General features: G+C 44.5%; 1 protein-coding gene across 2 annotated transcripts in view; it reads left to right on the plus strand.

Moving 5' to 3' along the window:
• The first annotated feature begins 4687 nt into the window (after positions 1-4687).
• The window catches only part of GRK3 (G protein-coupled receptor kinase 3), a 136131-nt gene continuing 122420 nt past the window's right edge, over positions 4688-18398 (plus strand). The window contains exon 1 of one of the 2 annotated variants that reach the window (XM_065568879.1): positions 4688-5827. In XM_065568879.1, the coding sequence (XP_065424951.1) occupies positions 5715-5827 (113 nt within the window). In that variant the 5' untranslated portion in view covers positions 4688-5714. The remainder of the gene's footprint in view (positions 5828-18398) is intronic. The other variant, XM_065568880.1, reaches the window with a different exon arrangement.

The following is an 18398-nucleotide window of genomic DNA, read 5'->3' on the forward strand; positions in this document are numbered from 1 at the left end:
AGCTTCAGATTTAAGTTTTTTGAGTAATTTAGTATCATCTGCAAACTTTACCACCTCATTGTTTACCCCCTTTTCCAGATCATTTAGGAATATGTTGAACAGTACAGGCCCCAGTACAGATCCAAGGGAAACCCCACTATTTACCACTTTCCATTGTGAAAAGTGGCCATCTATTCCTACTCTTTGTTTCCTATCCTTTAACCAGTTACTGATCCATGAGAGGACCTTTCATTTTATCCCATGACTGCTTACTTTGCTTAAGAAGGCTTTCTGAAAGTCCAAGTTCACTGTATCAGCTGGATCACCCTTGTTCACATGTTTGTTGACACCCTCAAAAATTCCAACAGATCGTTGAGGCATGATTTCCCTTTACAAAGCCATGTTGACTCTACACAGCAGTACCTATCTTCTGTTAGTTTCAGAAAGTATAATCTGAGTTTATTTGGCTGAAATCTGCATTTACTTCAACTAATTTATTCAAGAGACATGGTGGATATGGTAATATCTTTTATTGGACCAACTTCCCTCACCAACAGAAGTTTTCCCAAAATGATGCAGAAACTAGTGTTACATGCATTCTTAACCTCTAAATTAGGCCTTGCCCTTTATAGAGATTATGGCTATTTACTTGTAATCTGTAGATGCACTAACTCAGGTTCTGGCATGCTGAATTCTAAGCCATTTCCATTCAGATCTCAGAATGTATCAGTATTTTTTTAAAAAAGATCAGAAAGTTCTCTTAAAAGCAGGCTGATTAGGAGCAGTTTGTCTAACTGATCAGTCACCTCAAATATACTGTTCTGTGGTGCCGTGTTTCTAATATGCTATTTCTATTTTTAACATACATTTTCTGTACAAGTATCAGGGGGTAGCCGTGTTAGTCTGTATCCACAAAAACAACAAGGAGTCCGGTGGCACCTTAAAGATTTATTTGGGCATAAGTTTTCGTGGGTATCTGAAGAAGTGAGGTTTTTTACCCACGAAAGCTTATGCCCAAATAAATCTGTTAGTCTTTAAGGTGCCACCGGACTCCTTGTTGTTTTCTGAACAACAGTTTGGGGTACTTTGGACAAAAAGGTAGAAAAGTTATTTTTATTATTGTTGTAATCACCATAATTTCACCATGTTTGCCCTTTAGTCACAGGGCTAGTCTAGTTCTTTTAACGAGAGTCATTAGTTTTCACTTATACACTTCTATTCAGATCTTGTTACTTTGGTTTTGGTGAACCTATATGAATATCCAAGAGGTTCATGCAGCAACTAGTCTAATTACAGCATAGTATATACAGAATGTACACTACCTTGCTGCAATTAAAAATACACAAAAATCTTTTGTATTGCCAAGATCTGACTGTATAACAAATATATATATTCAATATAAATCGTGAAAAGAACAGCATTTCTTACAACAAAATTTGTTTTATGTTCTGTTTATTGCTATAGTGAAAGAAAGCATCAATAAAACCTGAAAGCATTCAAAAGAAAACAAGTTTAACTCGTTTTTAGCATTAGCTATTATCAAAAGTGACTTCACACCAATTTTCACAAAGAACCTTTTAAAGTGTACATTTCAAGGCTATCTAGATAATAATGGCAAAAAAACACCATCTGAGAATAAAAAAGAACGTTATGAGCCCTAAGTGGTATTGTCTTAGCCATTATCATAATCAACATCATTTTAAGTATTTTTTCCCTTAAGAAAAGCCTTTGTAAAGTACTATTAGGCAGATGTTAATGGGTTGCTATTTGTTTTTTTTCTATATATGATTACACAGGGGTTTTGATGTTTAGCAACACTATCAAGCCAGGTCAGTTATGACAAATTCATTGCTGCCAGTAACTTCCGTTGCTTACTGCCTTTCAGAAGAAGAGAAAAAACTCTTGAATATCTGCATATCTTGTGGTAATGCTAAATGGAGAAAGGGGGTTGGTGGGGAAGTAGTTAGGATTTAAATACCTGTTCTAAAAGGATCAGTATAATATCCATGGCTAATCAAATATTCTCGCTAAAATTGTGGATAGGGTTGAAACCTCCCCCAGGAAGGCTGATACATTGGAATACATCTTCCTATTTTACTATCTTTACCTCATGAGGCCTTGCAGATGCTCAGCTTCACACAGGTGAGGAGTCTAACGGAGGACAATGGTTAAGCACCTGTGTAGGCTGTTTGCTGGATTGGGGTAAGAGTGCTCAGGAGTGAGGCTGAGAAGCACATGGTTATGTAACACAGAACTGCTGCTGTCCAGGTTGATGTGTTTGTTTTTTACCTTGGTGTGCTGGTGTCCAGGTTGAATGGCTTTTTACCCCACAACCACAGAAATGTTAAGTCACTGACATAGAGTTTAGAATATAAGAGATGGGCTTGGTTTGAATCTGAGGATTTATGGAAACCAAATTACAGTACTCACCAGATCCAGCTTTCAGTGCCAGCTCAATGGATGTAGGAAAATTAAAACACTACTTTTAAAACTGTATCTAGATTAAATCATCTGATGTACAGTTTATGTAGCTTTAATCAGATCATTAACTTTTATATAGAAGTAGTGGGCAAGGAGGCACCTATAAAGAACTCAAAACCAGCTTAATTTAAAACTTCACACCTGTAGCCTTTCATTTGCCAGTTGGCCGACATGTTTGAAGAAATGTAGCTTAAAAGGAACAAAGTTATACTATATTTGAAAACTGCATATCTCAACTGCAGTAGGGATGAGGGATTTCAAAACGTTCTGAAGAGTGCACAGATGTTGGCAGAGGAGCTTCTCACTGAAGCTATTTTCCCACCCATTCAGGAATACAAGAGTCACAGAAGAAGACATTTAGATTATGAAGCACAGGATAATCCCATAAGAGACCCCAAACAACAATTCAAAGTTGAATTCTTTAACCAGGTGCCATACAGTCAGCTGAAGAATGTTTCATGCAGCTCAAGGAACACAGCAGTATATTTGGGATGTTGTATGATATTCCAAAACTCCTCACTATACCTGAAGAAGACCTACACCAGCAATGCAGGGCACTAGAGACAGTGTTGACATGTGACGACATGCACGATATTAATGCGAGTGATTTAGGTGATGAACTGAAAGCCCTTTCAAGATACATTTCAGCAGGATCAACTCCAAAGGCTGTTCTGGAATATATGTGCACAAATAAGATGACCACCCTCTTTCCAAATGCTTTTGTAGCTCTGCGCATACTTCTAACACTTCCTGTAACAGTTGCCAGTGGAGAACGCAACTTCTCCAAGCTGAAGTTAATAAAAATGCATCTACGCTCCACAATGACACAGGAGAGGCTGGTTGGCCTTGCATCCATCTCAATAGAGCATGAGCTGGCCCAGTCTGTGGACCTTCAGGAAGCAGTTCAAATCTTTGCAACGAAGAAGGCACGGAAAGCACCACTTTGATTATTCAAACAGATAAAAATGCCGGTGTTTACTATGCAGGCAAGAAAAGTTACATTTGCTGTTCAGGCGTTTGAAAGTTAAGTGTTACTTAAAATTTCTGAACAAGGCATTTAAGTTGTTAGTTCTCCTTTATTGGGGTAGGTAGCAGAGCAGTACCATGAGAGGAGTAGAACAGGAAGAAGGCAGAAATGAGACCTTTCAAAGTTTTGGCCCAAGCGAGGGGACGTGGAGGCGTCATTTGAGCTCCCCGCCTCAGGTGCCAAAATGTTGTGGGCTGGCCTTGATGGGCTCATTGCACAGATATATACTATACAAGGCCAAATTCTGTCTTTGGATTTGTATGTTTAAAATCTCATTGACTTCAATGGGATTTACACATGGCTATCTCAGAGCAGAATTTATCCCTAAAGGTGAGCTGTAAAGCAAAACCACCCAACCAACTAAACTACATTGTGTTTATACCCATTTTTGCTTTATTGCTTCTTTATGATGTGTAAAAACAGTCTCAAAGAACTTTTTCTGCCTTTAAAAAAAACGAACATTCGAAATATCTGGTTGCGATGTTTTTGGTAGAGGACTACAGAACTAATGGGATATTGACATCACAATGGACTGAAAGCCGAGCTGCTGGCTTCCTAGCCCTCAATTGCAGGAAAAGGAGATGTTTAGTCAGATTGTGTGTTAGGCCCCAATCCTGCAATCTGATGCATGGGGGTGAATCCTGCACCCTTGAAGAGCCCCAGTGAAATCAATCTACTGTGATGTTCGTATTCCATCCCTTTTTACGACTTTCAGCAAAATCCTGGGTGGTCAAGACTTGATATTCCTGATACTTCTAAGGAAAAACAAAACAAAAATCATTTATGACTGATGGAAAACTTTATAAATCACTCTTTACTGCTCCTTAGTTTATAATGAGTAAAGAACACAATTTAAATGTTTTCTTTTGATAGTTGGGTAATACATATTAATACAAAAATACTAAATGTAAACAGAAGAACAGGAGTACTTGTGGCACCTTAGAGACTAACAAATTTATTAGAGCATAAGCTTTCGTGGACTACAGCCCACTTCTTCGGATGCAAACAATGACTTTAATTTCTTGACTTGTGTTAAAATCTTAATCCTAATGTATTAGTCTAGTTTCCCCCCTATAGTTCATAGTCAATTTCACTGTGTTTTATTTAGCTGGCCGCAGATGAAGTAATCACACAGTAGATCCTCTCATGCCCCAATCTACCCCTCTCTACCCCGTAAAAGAGTATTGTTCTGCCTCCAGACTGCAGTAAACCAAGCCAAGGCTTGAGAAAGTCCAGGTCCAGATTTTTGCGTGAGCCACTGTTTTATCGCACAGGAGAGGAAGTCACTCACATCGCAGCTTTTCTGTTAATAGAAATCCAGCCCTGCCGCCGCAGCTGTAGTGCTGTCAGCGAAGAGGAGGGGGAGAAAAAAGAGAGCGAGAAAACAAGCGCTCCCCAAGCAGCCGATTAAACCCCCCCAGCACCCGGCAGAAAAGCCACTTTGCACCACGCCGGGGTGGGGGCTCCGCGGCGGGCAGAAAAGAGCTCGGGGCGGACACGTCCCCGCAGCAGCTCCGTCTTTCTAACCGACCCGGGGCTGCGGGAGCAGCGGCTCCGGCGGTGCCCGCTACTTTTCGGGAGGAATTTTGCCCTTTTCGGAGGGGGGGCTGCTGGGGCGGGCGGACCGCCCCCGTCCACCCCCGAAGCGCGGAGTCGCGGCTCGCTGCCCGGCCGAGGGACCCCGCTGGGCTCGTCCTTCGGGCTGCGATCGGGGATCCGAGCTGCGCCCGCCTCGCTGCCGGGGGGCCGGGCCGGGACCTCTTGGCTCGCGGTGACCGGGGACAGGGGCTGTTGCGCCCGGCCGGCCCCGGGGACGATCCCAGCTTGGTTGGTGGCGTGTCCCCCCCACGCCTGGTTCTCCGCAGCGGCGCGGGATGGGAGCCGGGGCAGGGCAGGAGAGCCTGGGGGGGCGCTAGGAGAGCGGCCCCCTCGCCCGGAGCCCCCGGCACCCCGGCCCGACAGCGGCATGGCTCCGGGCAGCGCCTGAAGGGGCCGGGGGTCGGCCCGGGGAGCAGCGGAGCTCAGCCCCCCTGGGGGACGGGCCCGCGCCCCGCTGTGGGGCGGGGGAGAGAGCCGGGGCCCGAGGGGCACCAGGCCTGAGCCCCGCCCGCTCCCGCCCCGCGGCCGTTGGGGCGAGTCCCCGCCGGGCTAGGGCCGGGGTCGCGGGTCGCTGCCCCCGGCGGCGCCTCCATCTGCAGCCCGGCGGCGCCGGCGGGGAGCGGGGAACATGGCGGACCTGGAGGCGGTGCTGGCCGATGTCAGCTACCTGATGGCGATGGAGAAGAGCAAGAGCACCCCGGCGGCGCGGGCCAGCAAGAAGATCAGCCTGCCGGAGCCCAGGTACCGGCCCCGCGCCCGCCGCCCGTATCCCCATCCCGGGGACCCCCCGCACTTCCATCCCGGGGACCCCCTACCGCCCGGCCGGGACCCCCCGCACCCCCAGCCCCGGGGACCCCCCGCACCCCCAGCCCCGGGGACCCCCCGCACCTCCAGCCCCGGGACCCCCTACCGCCCGGCCGGGACCCCCCGCACCCCCAGCCCCGGGGACCCCCCGCACCTCCAGCCCCGGGACCCCCTACCGCCCGGCCGGGACCCCCGCGCCCCCAGCCCAGGTACCGGCCCCGCGCCCCCAGCCCGGGGACCCCCCGTGCCCCCAGCCCCGGGACCCCCGGGACCCCCCGCACCTCCAGCCCCGGGCCCCCCTACCGCCAGGCCGGGACCCCCCGCACTTCCATCCCGGGGACCCCCTACCGCCCGGCCGGGACCCCCCGCACCCCCAGCCCCGCTCCCCCATCCCGGGGACCCCCCGCTCCCCCAGCCCCGGGACCCCCCGCACCCCCAGCCCGGGGGCCCCCCCTACCGCCCGGCCGGGACCCCCGCACCCCCAGCCCGGGGGCCCCCCTACCGCCCGGCCGGGACCCCCGCACCCCCAGCCCGGGGACCCCCTACCGCCTGGCCGGGACCCCCGCACCCCCAGCCCGGGGACCCCCTACCGCCCGGCCAGGACCCCTGCTCCCCCAGCCCAGGTACCGGCCCCGCTCCCCCAGCCCGGGGACCCCCCGTACCTCCATCCCGGGGACCCCCTACCGCCTGGCCGGGCCCCCACGCACCCCCAGCCCGGGGACCCCCCGTATCCCCAGCCCCGGGACCCCCTACCGCCTGGCCGAGCCCCCCCGCGCCCCGGGACCCCCTACCGCCTGGCCGGGCCCCCCCGCACCCCGAGCCCGGGGACCCCCTACCGCCCGGCCGGGATCCCCCCGCACCTCCATCCCGGGGACCCCCCGCACCTCCATCCCGGGGACCCCCTACCGGCCGGACCCCCTGCGCCCCCAGCCTGGGGACCTCTCGCAGCCCCTAGCCCTGGGACCCCCCAAGGCCGGGGACCCTCCCCAGCCCCCGACGGCGGGGCAGCCCGGATGAATCAGAGACCTGTGCTTTGTGAAGCCCCAGGGACCCCCCTCCCCCACAGTGCCGGTGTCCTGAGACCTCCCTTCCTGGGCTACAGCTTGGGAGCTGGGAACCCGGAGTCCCCTCAGGGAGTCTGGCCTTTGGCAAACCAGGCACTTAAAGTGCCATGGGGAGCTTCCCCAAGGCACTAACTGGCCCTGCTGAGTGGCTCTGCTCCCCATTCCTCCGGGACCTGACACCTCCTCAGCCAGGGGCCCCAATTCTCAGGGACCTGCTACCCATCTCCTGTCCCTTGGTACCCTGAGCCAGCTGGTCTTGGGGAGCCCATGTGCTGGGACCCCAAGGCCACACGACCCATGCTCTGAGACCCCTGGCAACAGGGTCTTCTTAGGCCAGAGTCTGCTAGGAGGATAGTTGTTGAGTCTGCTCCCCTTGCTCCTCTCCAAGGGTATGCAATTCTTCCCTTGTTCGCAGGCTCTCAGGGATCTTCTCCCAGCCCCAGCCTGAGAGAGGGGGCGGCATGTGCCATGGTCAGAGCCTAACCCAGATTTCAGGGATGGGGGCTGATGTACATCAAGGTGTAACTCAGCGGTGAAGTTGGAGGACTCATATCATTGTGTAACCCAACCTTAAGATTTCAGGAGATGGTGATGGGACTGCAGGTACCGGCCATGTCAGAGTGCAAGGGTTTAACCCAGCCTTGCAAAAGTGCATATACAGTTACCAGTCCATCCATAAAACCGGCTTGCCACTTTTACTGTGGCCTTAGTCTACTGGGATGAAAAAAAAAAGAAAGACATTTTACTTGCCCATCCAAAAAATAAAAAAAAAAAACCACTGAAGGAGCTTGGGGTAATAGAGTTTTGCCAGGTAGTGTAACCCCAGTTCCTGCAAATGGAGGGTATGGGTGGTGACAGGCATCCAGAGACCCAGCTACAGGGCATAGCGACCTATTAACTAAATAGCTAATCCTACATGCACACAATCCCACAGGGGGGATAAAAGCAGATAGTCTAATTTAAATGTTAAAAGGGCCATCATTATTATTACTGTTACCTTTTTGCTGAGGAGTGATGAGACAAGATACAGTATTAATCTAGTTCTAGACAATCTAAGTAGGAACAGGTACACAGCTTGCATGCCAATTATGTTGTGCATGGAAGATGCGGACCTGGGGAGAACCATCTTAGATAGCTTTTGATGAATACAGCGTATGGTGAGATGTGAGTCCACTGATCATACAGTGAGACCTAAATAAAAAAGGAAACACAGATCTCTTATAGTGTGCCAAATTGTTATACAATAACTCAGTACTGCTCTATTGTGATTATTATAATTTGTGAGTCTGGATTGAGGCATTTATTTAAAGCAATATCTGGGGGCATTTTTTGGCAAATATAAATATTCTCTTTCAAAAGAATTTTCTAGGCATTTATTTGATTTCAGTATTTATGTAACTGGCTGAAAAACTAGTTGAGTGGCAATATAATACATTTTGGGTGTAATCTAATAAATTGATCCTCAAACTGTTGTAATCTGCAGAACCATTTTCGTGATCCACCGAAATTTGCGAACAAAGCAGCGGGATGTGGGAGAGAAACCTCGTAGGAAATAGTTCTCAGAATGAATATATTGTATAACTATTGAACTAATACAGAACCTGATCCTGCAATGAGCTCCACTTGTGTGAATGCAGATTCCACCATGATGGTTGCAGAATTAGGGCCGTAGCTGCCCCCTCTCTTTTTCCCTTTAATGGCAACACTAGATTTTCCTCTAAAACGAAATTCCCAAATTATGCATACACTGTGGAATTCTTCTAAAATCTCTTGCTATTCTTAGCTATTCTTGTCTTCGTAGATATGTTTTGTTTCTTGGCATAACCCCCGCCCCTCCCCCCCCGCAAGGCTCCCTCCTTTATTCTATGCATTATGCCACAAGTAAAGGTTTACCAGGCACATTTTGGATGTATTGTATTGTAGTGTTACTGCCCGTTATCTATGCCCTGTGTAACTGCTGTGCTGTCCTGATTGCACGTCCCTACCACTCTACATAGACTTATGAAGTATAACATAAATAACAGATTACTAGAACTTGCTTTTCCACATATTTACACAGCTCTCTAGCTCCATGCTTTGAATTCTAAGTTTTGCTATGAGGATACCAAGCAGGGAAAACCCAAGAGGCTGAGAGACTGTAAGAACGATCAAATTAACAGGATACCAGTGGGGGTGGAAAAACCGCACGATAAAAAGCTTGCCATTCATTTTTAAAGTCCAGTAAACGTTTTCTTACTGGAGAGATTTAGGGGCACATTTTTCTCTTGGTGTATGTAACCACTAATAATAATTTAAAGTATTTGTATGTGTCAAGGGTAGAGTTTATCCTATAATATTAACCAAACTCCTGGAGACCTTGTTCAAAATGTTTGTAGTATTACATTCTTCCACACGATGGTTAATTATATTATTTTGTTCAGTGTCAACTCTCCGTGGTGCTCTCTAGATATAATGGCATACATGATACATCTAATGATGGTGAAAGCTTGAATGATGGTAACATGTAGTAGAGAACATGACTGGGAGGCTTCATTGAATGTGTATTTTAAGGAGATTATTATTCTACTGCTGTTTGTATCATGGTAGAGTTTGGATGCTCCAGTCTGGATTGGGGCCCTGTTGTGGCAAGTGCTGTACAAACTCGTAGGTAGACAAAGCCCTTGCCCTAAAGAGCTTGTAGCCTAGTGCTCTGATTCTGCAAAGAATTAAGCATCTGACTTCAATGAGATTGCTCATGTGCATAGTCTTTGCAGAATTGGGGCCTAAATTGAAGCCAAGTGCAACAATGGAATTTAACAAACAGTAAGATAAGAGGGAAGCAGGGAGGGAGGATGAGGATAATTTTAATTAAATTACCTGGTGATAGAGGTACTGAACATCTTGGTTGCAAATTATTTGTGTTGTTAAAATAAGCATCCGTAATCCTCAGCTGAGCTATCCTGGTTTGAAGGAAATAAGCGAAAAGAGGGTGCAAGGTGCAGGCATAAATGATGGCATAGAAAGTGGGACTGGGAACGTTTAAGGAGACTTGGCAGGTGGGAAGAGGATGAGGAGGCATAGATGTAAATGAGAGCAGAGATTTAACTAAGGGGGCTTTAAATGGTTGGGAACAAATTACCATCCGAACTTTTAACTGAAAACAGGGATTTCCTCATTCAATAGGAAGTTTTGACAACTTTCCTGCTGTCAGATGTCTTCATAGTGAGCTCTGGGGTTTTTTTAGATCCCTTTCGTTAAAATGTACATGATATGCCAGGAGCATTTATAATCTTGTGTGTCACTGATACACTGGTAAAATTTTAAATAATATAAATCAGACAGTCAGATGCATGTCTGACACCCTACTTTACTGATAAACAGGGGTCCTAGTGTTCTGTGATTAAACCCCCAAATTATCCAATAAAAAACATAAACATCTGTGTTTTTCTGCAAATAAAATGAAACTCTGAACTTTAGTTTTTCTAGCCACAATGCTTTATTGATATATTTACAATTTTAAAGCTGACATCCTGAGCCTCGCTCATTCTCCTGATTATCTGAAGTTTTGATTATCTGCTCTGGCCCCAATTAGATCAGATAATTGGGGTTCCATGGTATACGTTTTTATTTTTTCACAAAGTGTAAAAACTAAAGATTCTCCATAAAGACACAAATTCCACGGTTTTCTGTGGCAAATGGATTCTGTGATCCCTGCTGATAAATTAAGACCTTAATTAAAAAAGCCAGCTGAACAGAAAACTTTTCTTTGCAGTACAATTTTGAGACCACATATTTTCGTGAATACATTTCTGATTTCTCTGGTTTTGTGATATAGCAATTTATCAAGCCAGTCAGAGCACAACTTTCAAATGTTAGGCTGCAAGCAACTGTTATTCTACTGCACAACTGTCTGTCATGGAGACTGACAATATCTACATCCTTAATCATTTGTTAGAACAGAAATAAAAGGTTTTTGGAATAGAACATTGACATGGGATAACTGGATACCACTTTGAAAAAAAAAAGGTCTTTGTCTCACTGCAATGTTCTTTTTTTAAAGCAATACATAATTGTGGTAGTTATCTGTAACAGGCAGCCATTGTCTTGTGACAGCATGCTATTCCACTGACATTATCTTTCTTAGAAATATTGCAAATGTTTTACTACTATATTGCAGGGTGTCATTTGAATGAAGCTGGTATACCTGTTGTCATGATCTTATTTTCCTCAAATAAAACGGACACAAAATGAAGTGAGTTTATTGTAATGAGAACGTGAGGGGCATTCCTGTTTACGAGGAAATAACCATATTGCAGTCAGAATACATTCCAAGGCTGCATGCCAAGACTTGAACTCTTCACCCTCAGAGTTTATTTGCTATTATTGGCAGCAAGTAGGGTTATTACTGAGTTTACATAAAGAACCCTCAAATTGTTATTTACTGAAATTGTTAAATATTAAATGAAAGCGAAGAAAAAACATAAGCTTACAAAGTGCTAAGAGTTGTTGAAAGTTTTTAAACAGCATCACAACAAAACCCTTTGGCCCTTCTTTCTCTCTCTCCCCTCATTGGCCTTCCTTTCCCTCCTCTGTTTCTTCCTTCCCGCTCTTTCCTTTGGGTCAGCAAAGCTCTTCTCCCCAGAACAACTGCAGTATATTTTATTTGATCTTGTTTTCCAATAAAGGTCCTGGTTCTGCAATTGGATCTGCACGGGTGGACTACTGTGGGGCATTGAGTGGGTACAAGAGTCTGCAAATGCTGGTTGGTTTGTAGGATTGGGGCATACATTGGAAGGAAGAGGTAAGATTCTCCCATTGTAAACAAATAATGAAACCACCAGTATTTGATGGTTATTCTGTACGCAGAGATGAGAGGTTTGGGAGTAAGGAGGGAAATGAACCAAAGGGATTTTAAGTTTTTAAAAACAGTTTCTCTTTCAGAAGCTTCAGAACCCTTTTTTAAAAAAAACCTTTTTTCTTTCATGTAAATTTTGGATTTTTTCTATGTCGGCCAAATGAGCAAAAGGATAATGGGGCATTTCTGTTGCTGGCAAAAAGCTTGAAAATTCTGAGGCGGGATAGGAGCAGAGGGCTTGTAGTGACCATTCATAGCATAGCGGGAGTTGGATAGTCACATTACAGGTACTGACAAAAAGCCATAAAGTGACTGTATACATTCTACTTAGCAATGGCTTGGCCATTCTGAGAAAAGAGATTTACATTATGTACCATTATTGAGAAATAACTATATAATAATCCAGCAAATTGAACAACCAGAACCAATATGAATTTAAGGAATTGCACCATTGGGAAACAGCTGTTCAGCATCCCTGCACTTTGTGACCATTCTAATTCAGTTTCTGTGAATGTCACTTAAGCATGGTTTGCTCTCAGTACAAATACAAAGGATGTAGTAACAAAGCATAAGCTACATCTATCCATGCATCTTTGCTTTTTCTGCCCTGTCACAAACACAGAAGTTTCTTGTCTCTTCTCCTCCTCTAACTTCTCCACTTGCTCCAGTGACCCCATCCCATCCCCTGTGTCTCTTTCCCCTAACAATACAAACATGAGTTGGGGTTTGTCTACAAAGGGATAAAAGACCCATGGCACAGCTGCGACTGGCAGGTCAGCTGGCTCAGTCTCATGGGGCTTGGACTGCGGGGATAAAAATCGCTGTGTAGATGTTTGGGATCCGGCTGGAGCCTCCCGCAGCAAGGTCCCAGAGTTTGGGCTCCAGCCCAAGCCTGAATATCTATACAGCAATTTTTCAGCACCAGAGCCCGAACCCCGCAGAGCCTGAGTCAGCTGATTTGGGTCAGCCTCAGGTTTTTTATGCCTGTGTAGACATACCTTTAATCTCTCCCATCTGAAAACCTGCCCCCCAACCTACCCTTGATTCCACTAACATCTCCGACTGCCACCTCTTCTCCCTTTCAACTGTGAGCTAATTGAATACAGTGTCTACAACTGCTGTCTGGAGTTCCTCTCCTCCAGTTCTATCCATGACCCTCTCCTATCTGGTTTCTGCTCCTTGTACTCCACTGAAACTGCTTTTGCTAAAGTCTAATGACTTCTCCCTAGCTAGTGCTAAGCATCCGTACTCTATTTTCCTTCTCTTTGACCTGTTACCTGCCTTTGACACCATCGACCATGTCCTCCTCCTTGAAATCTTGCCCTCTGTTGGCTTCTGTGACTCTGTCCTCTCCTGGTTCTCCTCTTACCTCTCTAATTGTGCCTGCAGTGGATCCTCTTCATCCCCCTTCCAACGTTCTGTGGAGGTGCCACAGCAATGTCCTGGGCCCCTTTCTCGTCTCCCTTTACACTTCATCTCTAGGTAATCTCATTTACAGACAAATTTAACTGCCACCTCTGTGCGGACAGTTTACAGGTCTAATTCTCTACTCCAGACTTGTGTCCTTCTGTCCAATCTCAAGTCCTGGCCTGTATCTCTGATACCTCCTTGTGGATGTCTAGCTATCCACTCAAGATCTCCATGGCTCAACAGAGCTCTTATTCTTTTCCCCCAAGCCCACCTCCTTTCTTCATGACCGTGGACAGTATCATCATCGTGCCTGTAACCCGGGCATCATCTTTGACTCAAACTATCTCTAGGTCCTCACAGCCACATTTTGTCTATAGCTTGCATATTCTTTTTGCAGAACGTCTCTAAGATACAGCCTTTCCTATCAAGCCACACAGCTAAAACTCTTGCACATTCTCTCATCATCTCACATCTTGATTACTGCAGCACCCTTTTCTCTGCCTTTGACTAATGCAATATTGCCTCGCTCATATCCATTCTGAATTCCGTTGCTTTGACCATGTCACCTCTCTCTTTGAATCCTTCCACTGGCTCTCCTTTCGTGTCAAACATAAGCTGCTTGTTTTCACGTTAAAGCCCTTTACAGCCTAGCCCCACCCTATCTATCATCTCTCATTCGCTGTTGAAATGTCAGTTCCTGCCTCTGATTGGCCAATGATACAGTCTCCGCCACCCAATTGTTAAATTTTCAACCAAGCCCCTTTGTCCCATATGGTCCCTCACACTTGGGTGGAGCTTCCTGTAAACATCTGCAAAGCCGCCTCCTTATTCTCCTTTAAATCCTTCCTTAAAACTCTCCTCTGCTATGATGCCTACAAAACTTAACAATAGTTAGGCCACTGGTGTACTGATACCACTCCCTAGCATGCTGACCAATACTGTCTCATTGTTTCCTAGTGCTCCCCCATCTTTGTGTGGCTTTCCATCCGTTATGTCTCTTTTCTTATATTTAGATAGTAATTTCTTTTGGGCAAGAGCCATGCTGTATTTGTACAGCACCTCACGCAGTTGGGTCATGGTCCATGACTAGGGCTCTTAGGCACTGTTGTAATAAATAATGTGTTGTTTGTACCCAGTTCCACTTAATAAATGTGATCGTTCAGGGGAACTTTGCATGGTGTGGGTGGGTGTGCCTGTGTAGGATAACATTTTCAAAAGAGTCTAAGTTCTATTTTGAAAATGAACTCAGGATATGTCTACACTGCAATTAAACAGCCCCTTAGCCCGAGTCAGCTGGCACGAGCCAGCTGCAGGTTTTTAATTGCAGTATAGACATACCTTAGGAGTCTAACCCTCATTAAAAGTCAATGGGACTTACACACTTTTGAAAATTTTACCCATAGTCTATATATTATGCAAGCAAACAAGGCTGCCCACACTTCCTTCTCTGCTTATAAAGCAGACATTCTGTCCACTGTGTCTTTCATGTAATATTATTCCGCACAGATTAAAAAAATAATGATGGGAGAAAGAAAGTAAATTAGGCCCTGATCCTGTAAACATGCATGTGCCAATCTTTACATGTCAGGAGTGCCATTGACTTCAGTGGAACTACATGCATCACTTTGCAGCTAAGCATGTGTCTGAATGTTTGCAGGATTATGGCTTAATGATAAACCCCGATATGTATGTGTGTTGGGATAAATTCATTGCTGATGTAAGGTTGTGTTACTCCCATTGAGGTCAGTTGCACCCACTTATATCAGTAATGAATTTTGCCCATTTCTTTAGTAGAGCTTGTTGGTGTGACGTCCTAACACCAAAATCGGTGGTTAATATAGTGGTGAATCTATAGGTTATAGGCACATTCTTAAAACAAAACAAAAAACCCAAGTTGTTTTAAAATTATTTTAGTGTTAAATCCAATTTATTTTATGCTCCAAATGTTGAGTGTGCAGGATTTTTTTCTCAGTATTTGACATCACTTTGCAGCTATTTATTTAAACTTTAATTTATTTTTACTTCGAGTTTTATTTTTAGGTTAGCTTCAAAAGACATCAGTAACATATGCTGGACAGTGTTCACGTGCAACAAATTCACGTAATAAGCATTTGTGAGACAGAGGAAGAGAGGAAAAACCATGAAAAATATTCTAAATTAAATTTTGTATTTTAAGGGCGGTGTAAACCATTTTATTATTATGTAAATACACCATATACTATTGTTTGACGTGAGAATTAAAAAAGAAGTAAAGGAAAAGAGTATGGGGGCTGAGAATTGAAAAATAGAATAATGAATGTAGAAAGGGTGGTAAGAATCTGGGCCCGTTTCCTGAAGCAAGTCTTAAGTGGACATACTTTGGAGGTGTGGCCGTATGGATTTGTATTTTTCAAGGCCAAGGAGTCTAAATTGTACAGAGGGGTTGATGGGTTGGTTGGTGTTTCTGCAGCTTGAAAGCAGACAGATGACCAGATAAATTAATATACTCTGTCATTTTGTCATGTTAACTAAACATTAGGAATAGAGTTACCTCTCCATTCTGCTGATTTGGGGCATGGCTAGTGTTGATTGGATAGGCTGCAACTGCTGTTTTTGAAGTGGCAATTGTTTCTCTTGTTAGTCCAAACCCTGTGCAGTTACATAAACATAATTTTTTGCATTTGAAGTTAATATTTCATTTTCTCCCCAGCATACTTAAGTGATCAGACTGTATTGTTGGTTAATTGCTTGGCAAATGTCTTATTTAAAGCAAATTGTAGAGGTTGTGTAGGGACTGGATAGATAGACTGAAGGTGGACATCCTTTGTATATCCACAGAACAGGAACAGCACTGATGTGCAAGTTCACCCATATCCACCAGGCCAATGTGCCTCTGCCTTCGTCAAATCCTCTCTCTTGCTCCGAACTGAGATGCTACTTTAGTGCCTGCTGTGATGGTGTATTTTTTTGATGCGAACACCTGTTAACCATGAATTAGACTGAGATTACTTAAGGGCTTCATTCTTCTCCCAGTGAAGTCAGTGGCAGATACACCATTGAAAGGGAAGGATAAAAACCTATTAAAGGATAAAACTACTGTCGTGGACTGATTCAGAGAAGTGACCTCATGAGCTAAAGGTTCTGAATCCAATTACCAGTTCCCTGAGGCATCCAGTCGCTTCACCAAACTTTATTTTTGAACTGGGAGCAATATTGGGATATAATCACCAAAAAGCATCTTGACCTGATGACGAATATAAAGAAATTTAGCAGGTTCATTAGGTTTTTCTTTAAATGGTGGAAGAATACATTACTCTTTAGCTTTAAATCTGTAGGCCAAACTTTACCAAAGAGTAAATGTTATAGCTGAGTTATAAAAGGGTTATAATAGATAACGATAGAACCATTTGTTTATTATTACTGAAAAATTGCTGTAAATGTGCTTTAGCTCACTTAACATACCAACCGAGTGTTGCAATAAAAGAATATCATGTATTTTGGTTTAGTGTAATTCATGGTAGTATCTAAGTTTTACAGCAGGTTAGTTTGTACATTCAAATACAATAAATTGTGCAGTCTGAAGTATATCACACAGGTCTGTAAGAGACAAGGCTGGGCTGAATTTTCAGTGGTTGTGTCCATATAAGCCGTTTTGGGGAAATCTCCCTTTCATTGCATTAACACTGGTAGCATAAGGTGGGACACTGATGTTTTTAGTGCTGTGTGGTTTAATCCTGTTCAGAGAGAATGTAGATAAAACGGTGATTAAAAATTCCACCTAATCCCCCCTTTGCAATCAGCAGAGGTGCTGCTCCGATGGTAGTGAAAAGAGGGGACACTGTTTCTCAAAACAGTTTAGTGTAGACAAAGCTAGGGAAATCAAGAGTAAATTGTACTCTACTGTTGGAATTAACTTTTAACTGCAACACTTCCTCATCAGAAAGAGATTTATTTTGGAATTGTACCTAGTCATCAGGGTGCAGGACTGTATATGGAAGAGCAGATATTTTACTGTTGACCAAACCCATTGGGTCTTATTATCTCAGTCAGAAAGACAGACTGTCATTTATATTACTGTAATGTCAAAGGCCCCAACCAAGAACAGGGGCCCCATTTTGCTAGGCACTTGTGGAAACATACAAAAAGAGATATCCCTGTCCCAAAGAGCTTGCAGTCTAAGTAGACAAGAAAGACAAAGGCATAAGAAAGGAAATATTCTTAGCCTCATTTGATAGATGGGGATCTCAGGCTCAGAGAAATTAAATGAATCACTCACGGACACACAGAAAGTCTCTGGGAGAATTGGTAATTGAACCTAGATCTCCTAATTCCCTGACCATGTGACCATCCTCCTGTCTAACATAAAATGTTAGTCTCTCTGGGGCAAGAGGGAGGAATAGGAAGGCCTTTGGAGAGAAATCCCAATTAGCCCTCTCATGAGGCAGCTCAGAGGCTAAGGCTTATGTTTGTAAGTGTAGACCTGCCCTGGGGCTTTGTTATTTAATTATGAATAAAATTAAATCTTGGGAAAGAGGGTGACATTGGACAATATCAGTGTGATATGTGCTGTGTTGGGAACAGAGTGGGGATGCCGCACCTAGATTTATAGGGATATTTGAAGAAAATACTAGTGTAATTTTATCTTGTGTGAAATGTCAGCGGATGTATGGTATCTTATTAAGGTAGGGAGCCAGCGTCTAACTCAGACAGACTGCTGGTGCCACTATTCTTTTGGGAAATGCTTGGAACGGTAATTAGTGCTAAGTAAATTGCCTATAGAGAATTAAAGAACTGCCATGATGAACATACAGAACCCCCAACTATAAACTTGGTATTTCTAATGTGAAATATTTTAGGCAGATCCATTTTTCAAAAAAAAAAAAAAAACTTTATAAGAATAATTACTTGGGATATGACTGTCCAAGACCTTCCTTTGTGAAGTGCTTCCAACTGAATGTTGGGGCTTCTTGCATCACAAATGAACATGTGTAACCCTTCATTCCCATTGAAATGAAATCAGCTGTCATTTTGGAAAGCTTTTTTAAAACAATCTACTTTAATTTTCTAATCAGTAACTACACACTTTTTCTAATTTATAAGTGCCTATCAGAAACCTTCAGGTGCATAAATTAAATCACATAATTTAATCTAACTAAATTGACACCATGTCAACAAATCCCCTTTCCCCTCCGCAGCAAGAGCAAACACAACCCTTTTTCAC

This window comes from Chrysemys picta, chromosome 15, assembly GCF_011386835.1.
Source record: "Chrysemys picta bellii isolate R12L10 chromosome 15, ASM1138683v2, whole genome shotgun sequence".
Classification (NCBI taxonomy): Eukaryota; Metazoa; Chordata; order Testudines; family Emydidae; genus Chrysemys; species Chrysemys picta.